General features: G+C 42.8%; 1 protein-coding gene across 2 annotated transcripts in view; it reads left to right on the top strand.

Annotated features, from left to right (window-relative positions):
- The window catches only part of pigg (phosphatidylinositol glycan anchor biosynthesis class G (EMM blood group)), a 115251-nt gene that overhangs the window by 45708 nt on the left and 42487 nt on the right, over positions 1-27056 (top strand). For both annotated transcript variants that reach the window (XM_029726577.1, XM_029726588.1), the window contains 2 exons: positions 15098-15315; positions 17932-18207. In XM_029726577.1, the coding sequence (XP_029582437.1) occupies positions 15098-15315; positions 17932-18207 (494 nt within the window). The remainder of the gene's footprint in view (positions 1-15097; positions 15316-17931; positions 18208-27056) is intronic.

Genomic DNA, 27056 nt, shown 5'->3' with positions numbered 1-27056 from the left:
CAGCACAAGCTCTGAAGATAGATGGGGAGCAATCAGTTCACATATGGTGTCCAGGGCACAGCTGGGGGCAGAGGGTGGTCTGTAGCAGGCGGCAACGGTGAGAGACTTGTTTTTAGAGTGGTGTATTTTTAAAAGTAGAAGTTTAAATTGTTTGGGTACAGACCTGGATTGTAGGACAGAACTCTGCAGGCTATCTCTGCAGTAGATTGCAACACCGCCCCCTTTGGCCGTTCTATCTTGTCTGAAAATGTTGTAGTTAGGATGGAGATTTCTGAGTTTTTGGTGGAAAACTGGTCATTGATGAAAGAGGGCAAAGGAGGCTGATGCATTGTACAGAGCAACAGATGGGCTACAGTTAGTCAACTGACAGTCCAGTTCAACATTAGCGCCCAAAGACCGATAAAATAATGCACAACTCGTTGTACCTTGACACGAATGGGGTATGGCAGCCGACGACCTTACAGAGTTCCACTTCTTTCAGCTAAAAATAAGAAACTGCTGCTGCATTGAGCTAAGGAATGAAAACATTGCCTGGACTGATGAATCCCGGTTCCTGCTGGTTCACGCTGGTGGGTGACTAGGGTATGGAGAAAAACACATGAGTACATGCATCCATCGTGCAGCTGGTGGTGTGGGGTGTGTTTTCATGGCACACATTGGGCCCTGTGATAAAAGTGGAGCAACGTTTAAATGCCACAGCATATTTGAACATCATTGCCAATCAGGTGCATCCGTTCACGGCAGCAGTGTATCCATCTGTGAATAGATTTTTCATCAGGATGATGCCCCATGTTACAAGGCTAGGATTGTCCAGGAGTGGTTCCACAAACATGACAGTGAATTCAGCTTACCGCAGTGGCCTGCCCATTTACCAGATCTCAATCCAATTTGAGTATCTGTGGGATGAGATGGAACAAGCTTTTCGTAGTAGAAATCCACTACTAGCCAACTTGACACAACTGTGGGAAGCATTGGAGATAGCATGGGCCAGCATCTCTGTGGAACGCTTTCGACACACTGTAGAGTCCATAGTCCGGCTAAATGAGTATATTCTGAGGGCAAAAAGGGGTGCAACTCAATATTAGGAAGGTGTTCCTAATGTTTTGTACACTCTACAACGTTTACTTCTGTACATTTACACTGAGGTAATAGTGGTTCTGAGGTCTCACTTGGTTGGAACATGGAGCCTACAATTCCAGGTTTGTGGGTTTGATTTCCCCAGGTTTCCCATATTGAATATGTAATGTTTGACCACTGCACCAGTCAGAGCCAGAGAGCTGCCTAGATCGCCGCGCCGCTCGGAGCCAGAGAGCTGTCTAGTCCGCCGCCCCGCACGGAGCCAGAGAGCTGCCTAGACCGCCGCGCCGCACGGAGCCAGAGAGCTGCCTAGACCGCCGCGCCGCACGGAGCCAGAGAGCTGCCTAGACCGCCGCGCCGCTCAGAGCCAGAGAGCTGCCTAGACTGCCGCGCCGCTCTGAGCCAGAGAGCGGCCTAGACCGCCGCGCCGCTCGGAGCCAGAGAGCTGCCTAGACCGCCGCACCGCTCGGAGCCAGAGTGCTGCTTAACTTGCTTTGCCACTCAGAATCAGAGCGCAGCCTCGACCACTCTGCCACGGCAGTTCACCATTCTCTAGCAAGCAGGGAGCGTACTTGATGGTACTTAATGGAAACAGTGCATTGTTTTTAATTATTTTGTTTTAAGCCTTCCCCAAACCATAGCCCTAACCTTAAGCACTCAAAACAAATACCTAAACTTAACCCTTTCAGTTTGTTTAACTTTGTAACCCCGTGGATTAACCCTGGAACCACGCGATATGAATAGGTAAAATATTGACTTTCATCCAATTACGTCAAATTCCAAAGTGAAACTATGAGGTCAGGTCAAAACATGCCCTCTGTGCTCGCCGTGCGCTACGCCACCTAAATACCACACGCATAGATGCACACAGGCAAACATACAGACATACACTCACACACATGCACACACATACGCAGACACAGTTCTACATGCCACAGTTCAAGACGTTTGCATTACCTGAGTATTTCGATAAATGACACACATTGAACCGTGAGTAAAGTTATTCATTATTGATTTTGACTACAACACCAGATACACCACAACCTCATGAGAGTCTAATCACTCTGTCTGTGTTACCTGGCAGACTTAATTGTAAAGCAATATTTGTATTATATTCCCTATTCAGTGATATCTGACTGCATTGTGAAAGATTTCCACTGATTTAGCTTGTAAGAAGAGTAAAATGATCCTAGATGAACTGGAGAATTTTGAGCACTGATGTACCATAAATGAATCATATGAGTTTTAGCTTATTAATTACCAAGTGTGTATCTTCAACTCCCTAAGTTAGGGTTGGTTATCATCTATGTTTACAGCTGTTAAAATTTGAATCAAGTCAATCTGATTATCGATTCACCGCCACCCTCTCCCCTTCGTCTCCTTCTTCTTATTTCAGGACTCAGCTGTTCTTAGGTCACCCCATGGGCCTCTGAGTGATGAATGCTCATTACGGTAGAAAAATGCATGCTAATCAATCAGAGTGGCTGCTTAGTGCAACTGTAATTTAAAGCAAATTTAGATTGCAGTAGAGTAGCTCAAGAGTATTTAGTATTTATTAGGATCCCCATTAGCTGCTGCCAAGAGAGATGATAACTCACACAGGTCTTAAATTACTGTTTTGATTTCAACCTAAAATGGCTGCCAGGAAGGCCCTTGTCCACACTGCAGCCTATTCAGCAAATTATTCATTCACCAGTTTCCATAGTGATTCTGGGACATATCCTTTACAAGCAGCGGACCTAAGTCTAGTTTCTGGGGCTATTACAACTCTGAGGTAGTGACCTCAAAGCATCCTTGTTCTTCCTGTGTACACAATGGACATGCCTAGACATCTACACAAACACCATCTCACAATAGACATGCCTCGACATCAACGCAAACATCCATCTCACTCCGGACGTGCCTAGACCTCTACGCGAACACCCATCTCACGCCGGGCGTGCCTAGACATCTACGCAAACAGCCATCTCATGCCGGACGTGCCTAGACATCTACGCAAACAGCCATCTGACTCCGGACGTGTCTAGACATCTACGCAAACAGCCATCTCACGCCGGACGTGCCTAGACATCTACGCAAACTGCCATCTCACGCTGGACGTGCCTAGACATCTATGCAAACAGCCATCTCACACCGGACGTGCCTAGACATCTACCCAAACAGCCATCTCACGCCGGACGTGCCTAGACATCTACCCAAACAGCCATCTCACGCCGGACGTGCCTAGACATCTACGCAAACAGCCATCTCACGCCGGACGTACCTAGACATCTACGCAAGCATCCACATTCAGTAAATGAGCCTTCTTTCTTGACAAACACAGACAAGACATGATGAAATGCTAAAGTCAATCAGTGGCGAACCTCCTATCTTTCTGTTTCTTTTTTTTCATTGCCTTGTATTTCCTACATTCAGTAGTTCAATTACTGGGACCTCCTTTGAGTGGCTTTTCAATTCTTCTGCAGTAAAAGGAACAGGGAACCAGATAGACTATTCAATCTGACATAAACCTCAGATAGAGGAAGTTGGAGAAAGTGGCTGCTCTTAAAGTGAACTCTGCAAGGTTCAGGTTATTGCTGTCCTAGTCAGTGTCACTTTGATTAAGGCAGCCCTAATACATGTCAAGGTCACTTCGAGCCAAGGACCAAGCAAGCAATGTGGTTCCAAGTTCAACCAAAGTGGCAATTGATTGTGGCAATACCAAACAAATCACTGTTAGACTGACACAGTGGTGCCGATGTCAAGGCGGCTCGCACCTTTCCCTTTTTGACTTAACATGTCCGTCTCAAGGTGAGCGTACAGTGCCTTCAGAAACTATTCAGACCACTTGACTTTTTCCAAATTCTTACGTTACAGCCTTATTCTAAAATTGATTAAAACATATATTAAAAATCCTCAGCAATCTACACACAATACCCCACAATGACAAAGCGAAAACAGGTTTTTATTTAAAAATAAAAAACAAATACCTTGTTTACATAAGTATTCAGACCGTTTGATATGAGACTTGAAATTGATCTCGGTGCATCTTGTTTCCATTGATCATCCTTGAGATGATTCTACAGCTTTGATTGGAGACCACCTGTGGTAAATTCAATTGATTGGACATGATTTGGAAACGCACACACCTGTCTATATAAGGTCCCACTGTTGACAGTGCATGTCGGAGCAAAAACCAAGCCATGATGTTGAAGGAATTGTCCGTAGAGCTCCAAGATAGGATTGTGTCGAGGCACAGATCTAGGGAAGGGTACCCAAGAACACAGTGGCCTCAATCATTCTTAAATGGAAGAGGTTTCTAACCACCAACACTCTTCCTAGAGCTGGTCATCCGTCCAAATGGAGCAATCGGTGGAGAAGGGCCTTGGTTAGGGAGGTGACCAAGAACCCGATGGTCACTCTGACAGAGCTCCAGAGTTCTTCTGTGGAGATGGTTGTCCTTCTGGAAAGTTCTTCCATCTCTACAGCACTCCACCAATCAGGCCTTTATCGTAGAGTGACCAGACGGAAGCCACTCCTCAGTAAAAGGCACATGACAGCCTGCTTGGAGCTTGCCAAAAGGCACCTAAAGACTTTCAGACCATGAGAATCAAGATTCTCTAGTTTGATAAAACCAAGATTGAACTCTTTGGCCTGAATGCCAAGTGTCACGTCTGGAGGAAACCTGGCACCATCCCTACGGTGAAGCATGGTAGTGTCAGCATCATGCTGTGGGGATTTTTTTCAGCGGCAGGGACTGAGACTAGTCAGGATTGAAGGAAAAGATGAATGGAGCAAAGTACAGAAAGATCCTTGATGAAAACCTGCTCCTGAGCGCTCAAGACCTTAGACTGGGGTGAAGGTTCACCTTCCAACAGGACAAAGACCCTAAGCACACAGCCAAGACAATGCAGGAGTGGCTTCGGGACAAATCTCTGAATGTCCTTGAGTGGCCCAGCCAGAGCCCGAACTTGAACCCGATCGAACATCTCTGGAGAGACCTGAAAATAGCTGTGCCGCAACGCTCCCCATCCAACCTCACAGAGCTTGAGAGGATCTGCAGAGATGAATGGGAGAAACTCCACAAGTACAGGTGTGCCAAGCTTGTAGTGTCATACCCAAGAAGACTTGAGGCTGTAATCTCTGTCAAAGGTGCTTCAACAAAGTACTGAGTAGGGACTGAATACTTCTGTAATTGTGATATTTCTGGGGGGGGGGGGGTTTAAACCTGTTTTTGCTTTGCCATTATGGGGTATTGTGTGTAGATTGATGAGGGGGGGGAAAAACTGTAATACATTTTACAATAAGGCTGTTACCAAAACAAAATATGGGAAAAGTCAATTAGTCTGAATACTTTCTGAAGGCGCTGTACATGAACAATTACATTGTGCTGGAATAAAGAAAGGTGCTGGTACACATTTTTGGTGTTCATATTTGATGGGCGGACATTGTGATTTCCCCAAGGCTATGACCTCTGACTTGTGTGTGTCACAAATTTGTATTTTTATTGGCAGAGTTTGATGAATAAAGGGCGTCTTGCTACAGGGTCACTGTGTTGGAGCCCTTATAGCCGCAATCAGCAGTAGAGACGATAGCAAAGCGATCCCCGCCCCTGTTCTGGTAAAAATCTCTGGGATTGGCTGGAGGAATGTAACCATGCTCAATTTCATAGACAGAGCTATGGATGCAAAGACTGACCATGATATGAAAATTAATGTTTTAACCATGTTTTTATGCTATATACGGTTTGTTTACGTTAGTTTTGTTTTAAAAAATTGGAGTTAAACAAGCTTATGGGTTCTGATGGGGTACGACAGGGGGTCCGTATCATTAATGTATAAGTCCAAAAATGGATGTAGCAGCTGTAGATTACCTCTTTTACTTAAAATAGTGTATCCCCAGTCACCACATAGTATATGTGAGGGATAGTAGTGTTCAGTCCATGGCACTTCCAAATGTGTAAAAGCTGCCCCCATATTGAAAGTATCAGATGCACGCTACAACCAGTACTTAATTTTGTGTTCACCAAGACAGTAGTTTTACTTTTGATACTCATGCTGGATAGAACAGAGGTGTTGGAATCTACATTTTTTTCATTAGGAGATGAAACAACCACCACAATCCAGGGTCCTATTTAATGAACTGAAATGTATTCTTACTTTGGGGGAGATGAACGTTCGAATTCTTCACATGCTCAACAAAACCAACGCTTACAGTGCGACTCAAAGAGAATCTCCTACACATTAGGCCGAGTTCAAACATGCTTTCTCCCTGTGTGGAAATAATGTTATTTTAAAGTTAGTTGAATGTTTGTTTTTTTACCTAGCCCAGCCATCAGTTCATTTAACCTTTACTTCTTACTGCAATACAGCACTTCCCCCTCTTTCCATTGTCTGCAGCAATCTGTCTCACTGGCGGTTGGTGGTTGATTGATTGAGCTTATTTATTTGTTTCTCTGGAGTGGAGGTACGGAGCTATGGATGAGGGGAACAGGAGGGCACCAGAGGTTTGGTTTCTTGCTGACGGGGCTCATTTCTGTCCTAAGTGCCGTGGCATCCCCCTCTCTAAAAACTTTGCCAACCACCTCAGTGGGAGGGCAAAAATAACACTGATGGTTTCATGACTCAGCAATATGACTGGATTTATTATTGAAGAAACCCGCCACTGGTTGGAATGATGTAACCTACTACAGGTGAAGGGCCGCCCTCGGCCTCATTGACAAGTCCCACTTCTTTTGATATCTGTTTTTCAAAGAATGTTTGACATGTCTCATCTTTTGTGTATTCAGCTAAAGCTAAACCATTGTTTCATTAAAATATGCTGTAATGAACTGTACATTTCCCAAAATTGGGATAACAGAAGAATTTAATTATTAATAGTAAGCATTATCAATGTACAAAATGGTTGTTATTTCGAGAATAACAAAAGGCTAGTACATGAAATATGTTTGGCTGTGCAGTATACAAAATAGATGTCCATTCCAAATACTGCTCAGGAAAGAAGAGACTAACGGTATGCCATGGATTGTGTCGCCTGTACCTATACTGAATTCTCAAGGTCTAATTGTTCCCTCTCTCCCTGATCGCCCCTCTGCCATCCTGTCCTATTCCCTGTTTCTTGATTTCCACCTCCCTTGCTCTCTGTCTCTTTTTCTTTCTCAAGTCAAATCAAATTGTATTTGTCACATGCGCCGAATACAACAGGTGTAGACCTTACCGTGAAATGCTTACTTACAAGAGAAGGGAGGACGACATTTGAGAGAATTAATATCTACAGTCTAGAGAGAGCTGTCTGCGTTTCAGTCATCTCTCTATTTCTCACTCTCTCTCTAGGCTGTAGATATTCATTCTCTCTCTGTCCTTCTCCATCCCTCCTTCCTGCCTTCTCTCTCCCTCTCCATTCTGAGTGGAGCCTGGCTGCGGCAATTAGCTGGCTGCCCGATGAGGAAAGTAAGGGCCATAATAGTCCCATTAGGAGACAGTGGAGAGGGAATAAAAAACCTGGGCCATGCCAGGCTAGGGCATTCATCTCTCCTAGCCCATGATCAATGAATTAAATGAAAGTTGAAGGGCGCCAAATGGATGGTGTGTCATCTTCGCTTCTCTGTTGGGGAAATCCAGAGCAGGACGGAAAGTGGGTCCTGTGTAGTATACAGTAACTGAATGAGTACTTTTAATGATTTTGTTATTGTTTGTGTAATTGGTGTTTAGCAGTACAACTGGTTACATTACTTTAATAAATTATTTCAGTTGTTGTGTATATCACATTTGTTTTATTTGATGACTATTATTTCATTCCAAGTCATCATCTCATCTTTATAGAGCTGCTGCCTATGCTGTCTGATAAAATCACTATTTTAGTAGTTCTTCAAAGTAAATAAGGAATACTTTTATGACTGCTGAATACCAACTATCAAACACTTAGATTGTATTTTCAGGTAGAGATACCTTGCGAAGCAACAGCTGCTCTCTATATCCCCTCACGATCTTTCATTCTTCTGTCTCTTCCGTAGCAGGCGTAAAATAAACACAGACCGGAAAAGTAGAATCACAATGGATTATGCTCATTGTAGTGAATTACCACGTTTTATGCGCTAAACTATGTAGAATATTGGCCTGTTGGAAACTACATCATTGAACAGTTCATGTCGGATCTGATTTATCTCTAGTTAAACTGCTCATTGAGCTCACAGGGGAAAAAAACAGAACAAAATGGAATTCAAATAATTAAACCGACATCGTCATTAGTTGTTTAAAAACTAAAAAACAACCGAAATGTCAGTTAATCGCTCAGCACTACTATAGGGTAATGAAATTTCACATTAGAGTATACAGCCCATGTCTCTCACTCTCTTTTTAATTTATCTTTGGTTTGATAATAACCTCCGGCATCTTGTGGCCTTCAGCCATCTTCTGACCCATCTCTCTTCCTTTTCTTTCTGACAGAGGACCATCTGTATTGTTTTATTCATGCCCATTGCTGAAGGCTCTAATATTTCCACCTCCATTCCTGTGTCTGACATAATCACAATCACCATTTATCATAGTTATGCTCATATTATTCAGATCAGGAAAAAGTAAGGTAGTGTGAATTCTAGAACATTAGAATAAAGCCAAAACGAAGAAAGGCTATTCTATATTATACTCTATTTTGAATGTCATTGTTCCCAAAGTTAGGGCTGTGACGGTCATGCAATTTTGGATAACTGTTATTTGTCAGCCAAATGACCATGGTCACTGTCAATGTTCCCTGTCATTTTTTTCATCACCGAGCAAATTTCAGGTCTGCTGAGAGGAAGCTTGAATGTTGTGCAAACTCAGCGTGTGTTTACTGTGAACACTGAGGCTGTATACAGTTTAAGTTAGTTTTAACAGTGGCGATGTAGGCTTCTGTGGCTATTTGATCATAATTTAGACCTACCAGAGTGGCCTAACATAAAAAACAATGAAGAAAATGCATCCCATAACATTTTAACCTGGAAATAGCTGTACTATCATTCAGCCTACAGTAGAAGCCAATGTGTGGTGTTCAATGTAGGCCTACATTCCATGAGACTTCAGAAAAAAACATGCAGGGCTTGACATTAACCTGTTCATCCACTTGTCCTTCAGACCAAGGAGGTGACTGAAAATGTCATTGTGTTGTTTTATGCAATACATTATGCCCAATACATTATGACCGCATATTGGCTTTGCTTGAATTGCCCTTCCAATCCATTGTTGTTCGGGCCATTGTTTTATATTATGTTTCCAAATTTGAGGTAGGTTACAGGGTCACACTGGTAATAGATCCTGGGCTGATGGTGCCTGCATCTGATGGTCAGCGGAGGGAGAGAGCAGCAGACTGAGGGTTCGGCTCTCAACATCCCTCCGCTCCCCCATTCCTCCACTGACACTGACCAAAAAGGGACACCATCTTCCAGCTGATGGGGCGACTCGAGTCTCACCGCATTATTTATGTACAGTTGGAGTCGGAAGTTTACATACACCTTAGCCAAATACATTTAAACTCAGTTTTTCACAATTCCTGACATTTAATCCTAGTAAAAATACCCTGTTTTATGTCAGTTAGGATCACCACTTCATTTTAAGAATGTGAAATGTCAGAATAATAGTAGAGAGTGATTTATTTCAGCTTTTATTTCTTTCATCACATTCCCAGTAGGTCAGAAGTTTACATACACTCAATTTATATTTGGAAGCATTGCTATTAAATTGTTTAACTTGGGTCAAACGTTTCGGGTAGCCTTCCACAAGCTTCCCACAATAAGTTGGGTGAATTTTGGCCCATTCCTCCTGTCAGAGCTGATGTAACTGAGTCATGTTTGTAGGCCTCCTTGCTCGCACATGCTTTTTCAGTTCTTCCCACAACTTTTCTATAGGATTGAGGTCAGGGCTTTGTGATGGCCACTTCAATACCTTGACTTTGTTGTCCTTAAGCCATTTTGCCACAACTTTGGAAATATGCTTGGGGTCATTGTCCATGTGGAAGACCCATTTGCGACCAAGCTTTAACTTCCCAATGTCTTGAGATGTTGCTTCAATATATCTACATAATTTTCCAATAGTCCTATTTTTCCGGATGCCCCAAACAATCGGGAAGGGGATTCATCAGAGAAAATTACTTTACCCCAGTCCCTCAGCAGTCCAATCCCTGTACCTTTTGCAGAATATCAGTCTGTCCTGATGTTTTTCCTGGAGAGAAGTGGCTTCTTTGCTGCACTTCTTGACACCAGGCCATCCTCCAACAGTCTTCTCACACCTGCCTGCTGCCATTCCTGAGCAAGCTCTGTACTGGTGGTGCCCTGATCCCGCAGCTGAATCAACTTTAGGAGACTTTCTTGGGCGCCCTGAAGCCTTCTTCGCGACAATTGAACCGCTCTTCTTGAAGTTCTTGATGATCAGTTAAATGATTGATTGAGGTGCAATCTTACTGGCAGTAATATCCTTGCCTGTGAAGCCCTTTTTGTGCAAAGCAATGATGATGGCACGTGTTTCCTTGCAGGTAACCATGGTTGACAGAGGAAGAACAATGATTCCAAGCACCACCCTCCTTTTGAAGCTTCCAGTCTGTTATTCAAACTCAATCAGTATTGTGATCTCCAGCCTTGTCCTCGTCAACACACACCTGTGTTAACGAGAGAATAACTGACATGTCAGCTGGTCCTTTTGTGGCAGGGCTGAAATGCAGTGGACAAGTTTTTTGGGGGATTCAGTTAATTTGCATGGCAAAGAGGGACTTTGCAATTAATTGCAATTCATCTGATCACTCTTCATAACATTCTGGAGTATATGCAAATTGCCGTCATATCAACTGAGGTAGCAGACTGTGAAATGTATATTTGTGTCATTCTCAAAACGTTTGGCCACGGCTGTATATACACTTTCCTACTCATTCATTACCGCTGCAGTGTTTGTTGTAGAGATGAGTAAAAATCGGAAGAATGCGCATTTTATGGCTTATCAAAGTGTTGAGTACAAAGTGTTGACAGTGCTGAGTCAGAATTTAAACATGAACTCACTCGTAAAAACAGCAGCTCTTTGCTGTATTCGTTGACTCTCTAGTCATGGTTTTAAACATTTTGAAATCTCACATTGTCCATTTTGTTGTAGCTTTCTTTTATGCCTGCTACATTACTGCAGACACGGTAATCTGAGCCATCTGATTGGTCAGCGGTACACCTATAGTGTACTTGATTTGCTTTCTGGGCCCTCCGGGAAGGCAGAGTTTGTACCTTCAGACACATGAAATGGTTCAAAATGGCAACAGTTGACAGCTGAATCGCATGCACCTACCGCCAACAGCCTGAGACGAATAAAACAAAATAGGGACATGGCTTTATCGTTGGGTTTTTTACAGAAATATTTGGCGATGGACTAGGAATGCCAAATATTCTTTGTGGGATACACAAGACAATTCTAGGTCTTGTGGTATATTTTGGTTAAACTCTCCCCAATTCAATGGAATTGCAACCCTCCGCATGCACAGTGCATTCTTCCATCACATGTACAGCTGATTTTCAAGATCTTGCACACTAATGAGATGCTATTGAGCCCACACTACTATGCTGTCTGAGCCAAGGACTACATGCTTTCTGGTAAGTTTTGATTACAATACTGGGTGAGGTGAATATATTTTATATGACATACATTATTTTTTGTTAACTAGTGAATAGTAGCCTACAGCAAAGTGTGTTTAAATCATTTCTTACTTGTTAACAATTTCTGCTAGTTAGTTTTTGCTACCATGTGGGTTTTAGCTTGCTTGAGCCTGCTAACTGAGGAGTGTTAATTCACCTGTTTCCATACATGTTACATTTTAAAGCATGTATCTTGCAAAGGAGTTGTTTAATCTAACTGCTTAACTATTTATCTGTACATGGAATTGTATTTGTTGTTTTTTACTCATTTTATCTCATCTTTACAGGAAAATGCCACAGGCACTGTCTGATGTGTGGAGACATTTCACTGCAGCTAATGTAGAAGGAAAAGCTGTGTACATTTACAAATACTGTGCCAAATCATATGTGAAGAATGCAACAAAGATGAAGAATCATCCGGCCAAGTGCATGAAGTTCCCTCAGCACTCACAACAATCAACTTCTGACAAAAGTCCCTCTACTTCTATTCGAGGTGAAAATTATGAATCAGACACCTTATCGATAGGAACAGCTCATGGTCCTCCTGGATAAGAAGTTTTTTTTGACTCAATGGAGGAACATAGAGAAATACTGATGAATGTCTTGCTTGAGCTATGTGTGCAACTGGTTCACCCCTGAAGCTAACAGGCAATGTGTATTGGAAGAGATTTCTGAATGTTCTTCGCCCAGCATACACCCACCCCTCCAACCAGACATGCTTTATCTACTCATTTGCTGGATTCAGAGTTCAACTGAGTTCAAGTGAAGGTCAAGCAAATCATAGAGAAAGTAGACTGTATTGCAATCATCTCTGATGGGTGGTCGAATGTTCGTGGACAAGGAATAATTAACTACATCATCTCCACCCCTCAACCAGTATTCTACAAGAGCACAGACACAAGGGACAACAGACACACCGGTCTCTACATTGCAGATGAGCTGAAGGCAGTCATCAATGACCTTGGACCACAGAAGGTATTTGCACTGGTGACAGACAATGCTGCCAACATGAAGGCTGCTTGGTTTAAATTGGAGGAGTCCTACCCTCACATCACACCCATTGGCTGTGCTGCTCATGCATTGAATCTGCTCCTCAAGGACATCATGGCACTGAAAACAATGGATACATTACAAGAGAGCCAAGGAAATAGTTAGGTATGTGATGGGTCATCAAGTTATAGCAGCAATCTACCTCACCAAGCAAAGTGAGAAGAATAAGAGCACCACATTGAATCTGCCCAGCAGCACCCATTGGGGTGGAGTTGTCATCATGTTTGACAGTCTCCTGGAGGGGAAGGAGTCTCTCCAAGAAGTGGCCATATCACAGTCTGCCGATATGGACAGCCCCATCAAGAGGATCCTCCTGGATGATGTATTTTGGGAGAAATTGGTAAGCAGCTTGAAACTCCTGAAACCTATAGCAGTAGCCATTGCACGGATTGAGGGAGACAATGCCATCCTGTCTGATGTTCAGACTCTGCTTGGATATGTAAGAGAAGAAATCTGTACTGCCCTGCCCACTTCGCTCTTGCTCCAAGCAGAGGAAACTGCGCTTCTAAATGCATCAAAAAGCGTGAAGACTTCTGCCTGAAGCCCATACATGCCGCAGCGTACATGTTGAACCTGAAGTATGTTGGCAAGAGCATCTTGTCTGGTGCAGAGATCAACAAGGCCTATGGTGTCATCACTCCCGTGTCTCGCCACCTTGGCCTGGATGAGGGCAAGGTTCTTGGCAGTCTGGCGAAGTACACTTCCAAGCAAGAGCTTTGGGATGGAGATGCAATATGGCAGTTGTGCCAACATATCTCATCAGCCACCTGGTGGAAGGGACTTTGTGGATCTGAAGCTCTTTCCCCTGTTGCCTCCATCATCCTGCAAATCCCACCAACATCAGCCGCCTCAGAGCGCAACTGGTCCTTGTTTGAGAACACGCACACCAAGGCACGCAACAGGCTGACCAATACAAGGGTTGAAAAATTGGTGGCCATGTGGGCAAATGTGAGGCTTTTTGACCCTGACAACAAGCCACCCTCAACAAGGTTGGAAAGTGACAGTGAAGTTGAGGCCTCAGAGTCTGCTGTTCAGGAGGAGGACATTGAGGAGGTCCAGGGAGAAGACATGGAAGCCTTTAAAGGAATACAACCAAAGCTTTAGTTTTTACACTCTCATTTTACAGATGTATGTTGGTGTCACTTCCTGACCAGTAAAGGGGTCATTTGTAATTGTAGTATGGTCAGGGCATGGCAGGGGGTGTTTGTTTTGTGTGTTTTTTTTTTTTTTTTGGTTCTGGGGGATTTTGGTTCTAGTTTTCTATTTCTATGTTTCTTTTTCCATGTTTGGCCGAGTATGGTTTCCAATCAGAGGCAGGTGTTTTTCATTGTCTCTGATTGGAGGCCATACTTAGGCAACCTGTTTTTTCCTTTTGGGTTTGTGGGTGGTTGCTTTCTGTATAGTCTGTGTCCCTTGCAGAACTGTTGATTGTCGGTTTGTTGTTTTCATTTAAGTGTTCACTTTATTAATAATAAAAGAAGATGAGCGCTATATCCGCTGCGTTTTGGTCACCTTTCATCGACGCCTGTGACAGTTGGAAATGTTTTTGGGAGATGCGATGGATCATTAGGGATCATTCAGTATTCACTTTATTTTGTTGTTCAGTGAAATCATCCCATGTGAAGAGTCAACTCATTTAAAGTTCGATTCGTAACAATTTGTTATTTTTTTTTCTATTGGAAGGATTTCATCCTTTGCAATTATGTCTACTTATGATAAGGTTTATGTTTCTGTCTCCATATGATATGGTAAATATATCCAATGCAAAAAAACATGAGTATTAATTTGCATATATTCCCGTTAATTCCCATATATTCCCATTAATTCCCACAAAATGTTTCCACCTCCTGAATATTCCCCAAAATGTGTAACCCTAATCCTGACCATTATGAGTTGGGTCCGAGTTGACAACCTCAATGCTAATGGAGCTATACACCTGCATACAAATGATATGGAGTGAATGTACTGTTGGCCCACTTAATTTAAGTGCAGTTGATTGATTATGCGTTACTCCAAGTCTCCAACGCAAATGATTTGAGCATGTTTCATTTGTGTAAATGATTACCTGTGGGTTTTTTTCTACCACAGGAGTGACTATTAGCATGTTATTGTAAAATATATACAACACAGTCTTCAAAGGTGATACTTTTAGTTATGTTTTGTCTACGTGTGCAACTTCCAGTAGTAGTAGTAGTAGTAGCAGCAGTTGTAGTTTGTTTATTGTTCATGATGGGAAATTGCTTGATTTTATTAATATACATCTTATATCACAAACCCACATTTTGTCATTACACCTTCCATTCCTCGCCCTCCTCTCATATCTCTCTCCCTCCTCTCATATCTCTCCCACAGAGGAGGGCTATGAGCAGTTCCGTGTGGCAGAGAAGTCCCATGGTAACTGGGTGAAGCTGGTGGTAGAGGGCAACACTTCAGAGGTGCTGACCAACATTGGGAAGAAGGTGTTCAAGCAGTACCTGGAGGCCCTCAGGGCCATGAGCGCAGCCCTCAGCAAGCAGCTGGGCAAATACGACATGTATTCCATGGTGGTGGGCATGGTCCTCGTCTTCCAGGTGGGTAGTGGGGTGTTGCCCCTAGATGCTTGTCAGTTTGTAATTTTCCTCACGAATTGCTAAGGTTAGGCTTGAAGGGAACCTGATCCTAGATCTGTGCCCAGGGGAAACAGCACCCCTGAGCTGGGAGTGGGCCAAGGATCACGAACTTAACCCAATGAGGGTGGTGGTGATGATGATGTAGTGGATAATACCTTGTGTATATATACATCACATATAACCCGTAATAACACTATGCAATTTCTATATTAACAAAGTCTATTCAAATATTATCTGACTCCATATACACAATTTAGCAATGTGCAAGCAGAACTGTTGAGTTACAGGAAAAGACTATCAAGAAATGTCTGGGAGCTTCCAATCAGATATCAGACCTAAAGGATGTCATCACAACAGCCACCCAGAGGTGTGACAGAATGGGGGTTGTTGAGAGCAACACAGACAATTCAGCATTCCTGAGAAATACATCATGATTAGGAACACTTTTCTACATACCTAAACTGTTAAGTACAGTATATATGCATGCCAGTGCATGGTATGGTGTGTGACCATGGTGGGATATTGCTGATGGTTTCTATGTTGTATGGTATTGGCCTAAATAATCACTTAGCATTCTAAACTGTTGTGATGAGGTACCTACATCCATAAAGATCCCACATCCAAATATATTAGCATTTTAAGAAGCCAATTCTGCTCTTGAAGAGACCCAAAATCTAGACTAGGCATATTCATAGAACACAATCAATATTAATGAAACAAATGTAATGTTGATATTACGCTTCACTTTATTAAAGCCCATGGTTTACATAGTGTTGATATAGCCTTCAATTATTAAAATGACCTTGAGCTAGTGTGAGAAGAATTCGACAGTTGAAACAGATCTCTACTGCTCTTTGTTGAGCAAGCATTTCTCCAAGTAAACTTTTTCTTGGGCCGAAGGGGCTCGCGGTAACTGTACAACTTTACAACATTCCTTGGCTTGCACAACGATTCTGCCACGTGAACGATATTGGATGGGGCAATTCCCACACGTTGCCTTCAAAACAAATTAACAAAGCTAAATCTGCCGCACTGACTGTTGCAGTCACAGCTAATGTTCATTTCAATATGTTTTGATCATTTAATCTTGGAGAAGAGGCTTTAATATGCAAAAAGGTAATTTTGCTGTAAAAGCTGAAAACAATAATTGTAACAATCACAGAACGTGTTGGCAAATGCTCACTTGCATTCCTTGTGTACGGGTTTGACTTAACGTAGGACTGTTTTGGATCATTGGTGGAGCTGTTTTTATAAAATATACTGTATGTTATAACCTCATGGGTTTAGAATAGGGCTGGGAACTGCCAGGGACCTCACGATATTATCACCATACTTAGGTGTCAATACGATAATGTATTGCAATTCTCACGATTCCAAACATATTGCTCACCATATATCTGCTGCAGAGAGACAAGAGAGCCATGAGGAAGCGAGTTTTGATCAGTCAGGGAGATAAAATTCCTGTAAACATGTTGGCCCACTATTTAAAAAGAAGATGGAGAACAAGCTTATAGGTTGAAAAATAGTTTTGGCGTAGGTACAGTCGCTTAGCGCTAGCTTTTACAAATCAATACATTGAGTCAAAGTATCAATATAATATCGTCCAAAATAATATTGGGATATTTAGCAGTCGATTTAAAAAAAACTTAAGTTTGCATCCACTTTTCGAATTTGCTTAGAAATGGTAAATAGTGTACATTATTCCAGTTTGAACTGTTTTCCATTTGAATTCACTGGCTTTGCTGTCATGTTCACGCTTTTAGACTGTTTTCCTACAAGTTACTTATTTCTTATCAGAGATAAAATGCTAATTCTAGTATGACATAGAAAGCTCTGTATAGACTCCCCAGTGAGCATTATTGGGAGCAGTGGGGAAAGTTGACAAAAATATCCCTAACTCTGAATAGAAACTAAGAAGTGTCCCTCAGAGGTGACTGCCTCCCATCAGGAAGAAAGAAGTGAAAGATGCAAAGAGAGAGAAAATAGGCTGTTTTCAAAAGAAAAAGTTGGACTTGTCAGCATTTTGTTACAGTCAGTACTCAAGGACAAAGCAACTAGTCATCTTTCTAGTGCACCGTCCCTGATAGATTTAGTCCGTAGAGATGGGACGAGAAAGGGAACTGCATAGCAAAGGACATGGAACACGCGTCTCTGGTGTTTAATTTGAAAAGAAAGAGCTTGCATATTTGCTTCCAAGATGGCACATTCAAAGGTTCCAGTTAAAAGACTTCAGTCAAGCCAAAATCCAAATGCAAATATCAAGAAGCACACAAATGATGCTTTAGCTTCGACTCAATTCAAGCCACATCAACCACGGATTGACAAATGTCTGTTCTCTGTACCCACACACTCTACTTGCGGACCCTTGACTCAAGTGTTACCTCATAGCTTGCCCATCTATCCATCCATCTCTTTCCTTTACTGTTTGACTCATGCAACAGTTGCAACGATAGAGATGAGCTTGGTCTGTCCGGTGTTAGTGCTGTATCTGCATGCATATGTAAATACACCATTGAGTCTGTTTTTTACTTAATTCCAGGATTTTCTCAGTGTGTGCATTCCCCTTTCTCTCTCCAGCTCCTTCTCCTCCTGCTGCTGGCCATGCCCGAGGCACTGAGCAGTGCCTCAGAGGTGGATCTCCCTGTGTCCTCTGCTCTGCTCTCGCTGCCCTTCTACCTGCTGTGCCTGCTCCTCTCCTCTGTGCACGTGCTGGTGTGCACGTCGGCCGAGAGCTCCTGTTACTTCTGCAGCCTCTCCTGGGGACTGGTGTTCGGGGCAGTGGCCCTCTCCTCAGCCCTGCTCTGCATCCTGGTATCCATGGCAGCCAGGAGGGGGGCAAAGCCCCCTGGGAAGGTGAGTACATCGACACTGAGACATTAGGAGCACTTTGTCTTCTAAAGACTGGTCATACTTTACGCTCTGCTGTTTTCCTTGTGTGTATTAAAAACAACCTAGCAATTAATGGTAGTAGTTACGTTTTGGGTTCTTTTGAAGTAATTGAAACAAGCATTACATTTACATTTAAGTCATTTAGCAGACGCTCTTATCCAGAGCGACTTACAAATTGACCCCTTAACCATTTCATAACAGCATATCATAAGTGTTTTTCACTGACATTTCTCTTACATTTAAATTAGACCACTTTTGAGGTCTGACAAGGTGCATTGTCTTCTCTGACCGTCCCCAACCACAGTAGCCTGTTCCCTGCCATCGGCATCATTGCGCAGACAGGTGAAATAATTGCATTATAGTAGTGCAAAACAAGAGCATGTTGATTTAAAAAAAAAGGCGCATCCATTGAGACAAAAAGTATTTGAAATTACACTGGCCTTTCTTTATAATTACTTATTTCTGTTCCTGCAAGTCTTACTTGCGAAATCAGTGGACCGAACAGTTTATTTCAAAATTGCACCTCAAGCATGAAACAAAAAGAGAAGTGAATAATGAACGTTCATTTACTCTTGCTAGATAAAGGCAGACAAGTTTTTAAAGACAAACCAGTATTTTTCTCCATCTAATGAGACTAGAAACACCAGTGTCACCAAGCTTTCTTAATTACAGTATGTCTGAAGAAGTGGCCTTTTCTCCCCCTTCTGGGAACTAACAGAAAGTGCTGACAGGTGAAAAGAACGTCAAGAGAGAGAAAAGGCTAATAAGTGAGTCTGTTCCAGAGGAAAAAATGATTGTCCTTCCCATGCACCTAAATAAAGAGCTGGAAGGAAGATATCGTCTTGTTTGTTGAGGTCGTGTTGTGCAGTGAAACATAGCAAGTCTGACAAGCCATTGATCACTGCAGTTATGTTCTCCGTACAGTCTGACAAGCCATTGATCACTGCAGTTATGTTCTCCGTACAGTCTGACAAGCCATTGATCACTGCAGTTATGTTCTCCGTACAGTCTGACATGCATTGATCACTTCAGTTATGTTTTCCGTACAGTCTGACATGCTTTGATCACTTCAGTTATGTTCTCCGTACAGTCTGACATGCATTGATCACTTCAGTTATGGTCTCCGTACAGTCTGACATGCATTGATCACTTCAGTTATGTTCTCCGTACAGTCTGACATGCATTGATCACTTCAGTTATGTTCTCCGTACAGTCTGACATGCATTGATCACTTCAGTTATGTTCTCCGTACAGTCTGACATGCATTGATCACCGCAGTTATGGTCTCCGTACAGTCTGACATGCATTGATCACTGCAGTTATGGTCTCCGTACAGTCTGACATGCATTGGTCACTGCAGTTATGTTCTCCGTCAGTCTGTCATGCATTGATCACTGCAGTTATGGTCTTCTCTCCATAGAGTGTGAGTCTTGTTTATGTTATTTGGGGTTAGGGTTGCCTAACCAGATGTCAGAAGCACTTTTTTAACGTTTGAAATCTTTTGCTAAGTGGACATCTTGTGCGTTCGGCTCTCCTTTAGCTGGATGATGTGTCCAATGATGCTCTCTCTGTCCAAGAGACAATCACATTCTGGAGCTATGTACTAACATGACAATAGCAGTGTTCGAATACTCATACTAACCACACTAACCATACTATTTGTGACGTAAATTGAGTATATAGAATGCTTATAGGTCATAGTATGGGCATAGTTAGTATGCCAAAAGTTCCCGGATGTTGTACTAAATTCGCCAAAATATGAAGTATAAACACAGGGACACTATTTACGTACTTTAGGGCCCATAATGCAATTCTTCAGGAAATGGGCGTGGCTTCACATCGTTTTAAGAAAATGTCGGAAAATATGCAGCCAAAGTACAAGAGCGGATAAAAATTCATTGCTTTAAGTAATTATGACCACGTTCAGAAAATTTTGAGCAATGTAATAAAGTAATGACTTTTCAAATAAGTTACCTTACACGTTATGTTGGCTGACAATTTGTTAGCTACGCTGTCCTTAATAACCACATAGCATATCATTACAGCAGTATGTACCGGTATGTTAGCTAGCTACCTAACGTTAGTTGGCTACTTATACATCAAACTTGCCAGTATATTAACTATAGGCTATTTAACTACCCAACGTTTATTGACTTGATTATTCCCGTCATTCTTAGCTTAGCTAAATGGTATAGTCGTTGTGCGTTCTCAATGGACATTCGGGTGCTTTCGTAAATTTGCTCTGGCTACCTACTCCGATTTCAGAGCACTCTCGTCTGAGTTTACCGGAGCGCAGAATAATTCATTTACGAATGCTCGACACCAGTTGAATATTGCCGGTGTCAGTAAACGTCGGCTAAAAAAAAGGTAATTAAATTGTTGCCAGCAGCACAGTTGCAGTCACGCTCTGCTAGGGCGAGTAAAATGTTCAGAGTGGTCCCATTTGTGTCTGGAAGTAGCTAGCTAGCAAGCTAGCCAATGTTAGCTTGGGTGCTTGACTGCCGTTGTAAGGTCAGAACACTCAAATCAACCCTACTCCTTGGCCTGAGCGTCCAGTGTGCACTCCGAGAGTGAAACGCTGTGAATTTACAAACGGACAATCTGACAACGCTCTGAATTTGCGAGCGCACTCTGGCACTCCACATTGAATTTAAGAACACACCGAAGTCGTAAAATGTCTAACTAGTAAGTTGTTATGCTAACTACAGTGCCTTGCAAAAGTATTCATCCCCCTTGGCGTTTTTCCTATTTTGTTGCAATTCAGCCTATAATTTTAATGGATTTTTATTTGGATTTCATGTAATGGACATACACAAAATAGTCTAAATTGGTGAAGAGAGAGAGAAAAAAAACTTGTTTACAAAAAAAACCCGGAAAAATGGTGCGCGCATATGTATTCACCCCTTTGCTATGAAGCCCCTAAATAAGATCTGGTGCAACCAATTACCTTCAGAAGTCACGTAATTAGTCAGATAGCACGCAGGTGGACTTTATTTAAGTGTCACATGATCTGTCACCTGATCTCAGTGTATATATATACACCTGTTCTGAAAGGCGCCAGAGTCTGCAACACCACCAAGCAAGGGGCACCACCAAGCAAGCTGCACCATGAAGACCAAGTAGTTTTCCAAGTAGGTCACGGACAAAGTTGTGGAGAAGTATAAATCAGCGTTGGGTTATAAAAAAAATACCAGAAACTTTGAACATCCCACGGTGCACCATTAAATCCATTATTAAAACATTTAAATAATATGGCACCACAACAAACCTGCCAAGAGAGGGCTGCCCACCAAAACTCACGGACCAGGCAAGGAGGGCATTTAATCAGAGAGGCAACAAAGATAACCCTGAAGGTGCTGCAACGCTCCACAGCGGAGATTGGAGTATCTGTCCATAGGACCACTTGAAGCCGTACACTCCACAGAGATGGGCTTAAAGGAAGAGTGGCCAGAAAAATAGCCATCACTTAAAGAAATAAATAAGCAAACGTTATAAATAAATAAGCAAATGTTTGGTGTTCGCCAAAGGGCATGTGGGAGACTCCCCAAACATACTGCAGAAGGAACTCTGGTCAGATGAGACTAAAATTGAGCTTTTTGGCCATCAAGGAAGACGCTATGTCTGGCGCAAACCCAACACCTCTCATGACCCCGAGAACACCATCATGGTGGTGGCAGCATCATCATGATGTGCGGATGTTTTTCATCGGCAGGGACTGGGAAACTAGTCAGAATTGAAGGAATGATGGATGGTGCTAAATACAGGGAAATTCTTGAGGGAAACCTGTTTCAGTCTTCCAGAGATTTGAGACTGGGACAGAGGTTCACCTTCCAGCAGGACAATGACCCTATGCATACTGCTAAAGCAACACTCGAGTGGTTTAAGGGGAAACATTTAAATGTCTGGGATTGGCCTAGTCAAAGCCCAGACCTCAATCCAATTGAGAATCTGTGGTATGAGTTAAAGATTGCACCAGGGGAACCCATCCAACTTGAAGGAGCTGGAGCAATTTTGCCTAGAAGAATGGGCAAAAATCCCAGTGGCTAGATGTGCCAAGCTTATAGAGAAATAACCCAAGAGACTTGCAGCTGTAATTGCTGCAAAAGGTGGCTCTACAAAGTATTGACTTTGGGGGGGTGAATAGTTATGCACGCTCAAGTTTTCTGTTTTTGTTGTCTTATTTCTTGCATGTTTCACAATAAAAAATATTTTGCATCTTCGAAGTAGTAGGCATGTTGTGTAAATCAAATGATACAACCCCCTCCCAAAAAATCTATTTTAATTCCAGGTTGTAAGGCAACAAAATAGGAAAAATTCCAAGGGGGGTGAATACTTTCGCAAGCCACTGTAGCTAGCAAAAGGTTGCATAGCAACAACATCAACTTCCGGTAGACAGGCAAAGAGCTAGTACGCTCAACTGAAAGCATACTGTTTGTTTACAGTATACTAAAATGAACTGATAGTATATGTAGTGTATATACTCATTAGGTATGTAGTTTACTGTATGTTAGTATTACTTCAACTGATCATGTAAAGTTAACTGCCAAAATAAAGGAAACACCAAGTTAGTGTATAAATAGGGCGTTGAGCCACCAGAACTGCTTCAATGCACCTTGGCATAAATTCTACAAGTGTCTGGAACTCTGTTGGAGTGACGCGACCCCATTCTTCCATGAGATATTCCATAATTTGGTGTTTTGATGGTGGTGGAAAACGCTCTCACACGCTGCTCCAGAATCTCCCATAAGTGTTCAATTGGGTTGAGAGTTGGTAACTGAGAGACACAGACGCGTACATGAAACCCCCTGTGCTCCTTTGAGACCCCTCTTTCAAAGTCACTGAGAAATGGGAAACTGGGCATTTTTATACATGACCCTAAGCATGATGGGATGTTAATTGCTTTCTTATCTCTGGAACTTTCAATATACACTGCTCAAAAAAATAAAGGGAACACTTAAACAACACAATTTAACTCCAAGTCAATCACACTTCTGTGAAATCAAACTGTCCACTTAGGAAGCAACACTGATTGACAATAAATTTCACATGCTGTTGTGCAAATGGAATAGACAACAGGTGGAAATTATAGGCAATTAGCAAGACACCCCCAATAAAGGAGTGGTTCAGCAGGTGGGGACCACAGACCACTTCTCAGTTCCTATGCTTCCTGGCTGATGTTTTGGTCACTTTTGAATGCTGGCGGTGCTTTCACTCTAGTGGTAGCATGAGACGGAGTCTACAACCCACACAAGTGGCTCAGGTAGTGCAGCTCATCCAGGATGGCACATCAATGCGAGCTGTGGCAAGAAGGTTTGCTGTGTCTGTCAGCGTAGTGTCCAGAGCATGGAGGCGCTACCAGGAGACAGGCCAGTACATCAGGAGACGTGGAGGAGGCCGTAGGAGGGCAACAACCCAGCAGCAGGACCGCTACCTCCGCCTTTGTGCAAGGAGGAGCAGGAGGAGCACTGCCAGAGCCCTGCAAAATGACCTCCAGCAGGCCACAAATGTGCATGTGTCTGCTCAAACGGTCAGAAACAGACTCCCTGAGGGTGGTATGAGGGCCCGACGTCCACAGGTGGGGGTTGTGCTTACAGCCCAACACCGTGCAGGACGTTTGGCATTTGCCAGAGAACACCAGATTGGCAAATTCGCCACTGGCGCCCTGTGCTCTTCACAGATGAAGCAGGTTCCCACTGAGCACATGTGACAGACGTGACAGGGTCTGGAGACGCCGTGGAGAACGTTCTGCTGCCTGCAGCATCCTTCAGCATGACCGGTTTGGCGGTGGGTCAATCATGGTGTGGGGTGGCATTTCTTTGGGGGGCCGCACAGCCCTCCATGTGCTCGCCAGAGGTAGCCTGACTGCCATTAGGTACCGAGATGAGATCCTCAGACCCCTTGTGAGACCATATGCTGGTGCGGTTGGCCCTGGGTTCCTCCTAATGCAAGACAATGCTAGACCTCATGTGGCTGGAGTGTCAGCAGTTCCTGCAAGAGGAAGGCATTGATGCTATGGACTGGCCAGCCCGTTCCCCAGTCCTGAATCCAATTGAGCACATCTGGGACATCATGTCTCGCTCCATCCACCAATGCCAATTTGCACCACAGACTGTCCAGGAGTTGGCGGATGCTTTAGTCCAGGTCTGAGAGGAGATCCCTCAGGAGACCATCCGCCACCTCATCAGGAGCATGCCCAGGCGTTGTAGGGAGGTCATACAGGCATGTGGAGGCCACACACACTACTGAGCCTCATTTTGACTTGTTTTAAGGACATTACATCAAAGTTGGATCAGCCTGTAGTGTGGTTTTCCACTTTAATTTTGAGTGTGACTCCAAATCCAGACCTCCATGGGTTGATAAATTGGATTTCCATTGATTATTTTTGTGTGATTTTGTTGTCAGCACATTCAACTATGTAAAGAAAAAAGTATTTAATAAGATTATTTCATTCATTCAGATCTAGGATGTGTTATTTTAGTGTTCCCTTTATTTTTTTGAGCAGTATATATATGTGTGTGTGTGTGTGTGTGTGTGTGTGTGTGCGTGTGTGTGTGTGTGTGTGTGTGTGTGTGTATTTAAAAAATCATAATAATAATCGGCTGATTAATCGGTATTGGCCTTTTGGGTCCTCCAATAATCGGCATCGGCGTTGAAAAATCATTATCGGTCGACCTCTAGTCCAGACACAGTGACACGGTGCGTTGGGGACATCGCAGAGAATATGGAACAACAGTGAAAGACAAGGTAAAGTATTTATCCTTGTCCCTAGATGAGAGCAGTGATGCACGTGACACGGCGCAGTTGTTGATATTCTCTCGAAGGCATAACCCCAGACTTTGTAATTACAGAGGAGCTTGCTTCAGTGCGGTCAATGAAGAGCACAACCACAGGGAAATATTGATTGGAGGAAGATAATGAGTGTGTGGCAAAGCTGGGACTGAGTTTTGAAAAGTTTTCTAGTGTGACCACTGATGGGTGCCCAAACTTGACAGGACAAAACGTTGGCCTTTTGGAAAGGATAGAAGATCAAGTAGCTGTGCTGAACCCAGATCCGAATTTTTTTCCTGCATTGCATTATTTGTCAGGAGGTGCTCTGTAAATGTGTTCAGAAAATTAGCCATGTTGTGGTTACAGTTACTAAAGTGGTAAACTTTATAAGAGCAAAATCTTTAAACCATAGGCAGTTTGTCTCACTGTTGGAAGAGACAGAGTCGAGTCATGTAGATCTCCCCTACCACACAAACGTGAGATGGCTGAGTTTGGGGAAGGTGCTTAAAAGGGTGTGGGACCTGAAGTCAGAGATTGCTGAGTTTTTGCAAATGAAAGGAAAATATGTGGATTTCCCTCAACTGCAAGATAAAGAATGGTTGGCTGATTTTGCCTTCACCGTGGACATCATGGCCCTCATGAATGAACTGTATTCCAAACTACAATGGAAGGGCCTTTTTGCACATCAAATGTACAGCCTTGTAAAAGCCTTCAAGGGAAAATTACTCCTCCTGACCCGCCAAGTAGAAGCCAACAATCTCACCCACCTTGCGACACTACTAGTCTGTTCCCTATCAGATGACCAGCGGGAGTATACATTGCTGCTGCGTGCTGTGAACTGAGAGATTTCTTGTCGTTTTGAGGATTTCAAAGTGATGGAAAATGACATGTTGTTGGTTTCCTCTACTTTCACCTTCAATGTTGATAACGCTCCCACTGACCTGCAACTTGAGCTCATCGATCTTCAGTCTGATGCAGTGATTGGAGAGCTATTCAAAACAATGTCACTGACAAGGTTCTATGCATCTCTCGATGAACAAAACTTTCCAAAGATTAGGAGGCATTCTCAGAAGATATTTGTGCTGTTTGGGTCAACCTATGTATGTGAACAGACATTTTCAGTGATTACATTTTGTAATTTTTTTTTCAATATAACCTTTATTTAACTAGGCAAGTCAGTTAAGAAAAAATTATTATTTACAATGACGGCCTACCGGGGAACAGTGGGTTAACTGCCTTGTTCAGAGGCAGAACGACAACTTTTTACCTTGTCAGCTCAGGGGATTTGATTCAGCAACCTTTCGGTTACTGGCCCAATGCTAGGCTACCTGCCGTTATATTTTTCATTTCTATTTATTCATAACGTGTGGTTTTGGATTATTTGCATGCCCCTGCATGTGTTCTTTACAACACATTTTGGGTTTGAGATTTCACTTTAAAGTGTAAATGTCTGTCTGTCTGACCAAACTAACTGCTTCTTTACATGTTGGTGTGAGATTTTGTAAAACCTCCCAACCTCTAGTACTGTGTAGACTGATAAACCACCCTTATCAACAAACTCTCACTGCGGAATAAGACGTTTATCCACGTTTCTCACTGCTATTTTCAATCTCTTATTGACTCTCACCTCTCAGCAATCCTGCGCATAGCATTGTCAGAAACTATACCGGACTTCACTGCTCTAGTCAATGCCCATCAGAGACTTCACTCCTCACACTGATTGAGTAGTTTAAATGTAATGTTGAGCTCTCTCTCTCTCGTGTTTTGTTCATACCCATTAACGAGTTCTGTCCGTGGTGCTGAATGCACAGTATACTTTTCCTTCCGTGTAGTTTATTGCATGTTTAATAATTAAAATACCTACCAAAAGGAGAACATGGATGTGGTTTATTTCTGTGCATGTTAAAAAAGTAAAATAAGTAGCATATCTGGAAGTGATTTACAGTAGATATATCTGTCAACACAGTCATACACATGATGTATAATCCTGTAATATTATTCTGGCATGCGATGGCAAAAATATATTCTAATGTGGCCCTCCATGG

The sequence above is a fragment of the Salmo trutta genome, chromosome 3 (assembly GCF_901001165.1).
Source record: "Salmo trutta chromosome 3, fSalTru1.1, whole genome shotgun sequence".
Taxonomy (NCBI): domain Eukaryota; kingdom Metazoa; phylum Chordata; class Actinopteri; order Salmoniformes; family Salmonidae; genus Salmo; species Salmo trutta.
The sequence above is the reverse complement of the archived record's forward strand: the minus strand, read 5'-3'. Positions and strand labels throughout refer to the sequence as shown.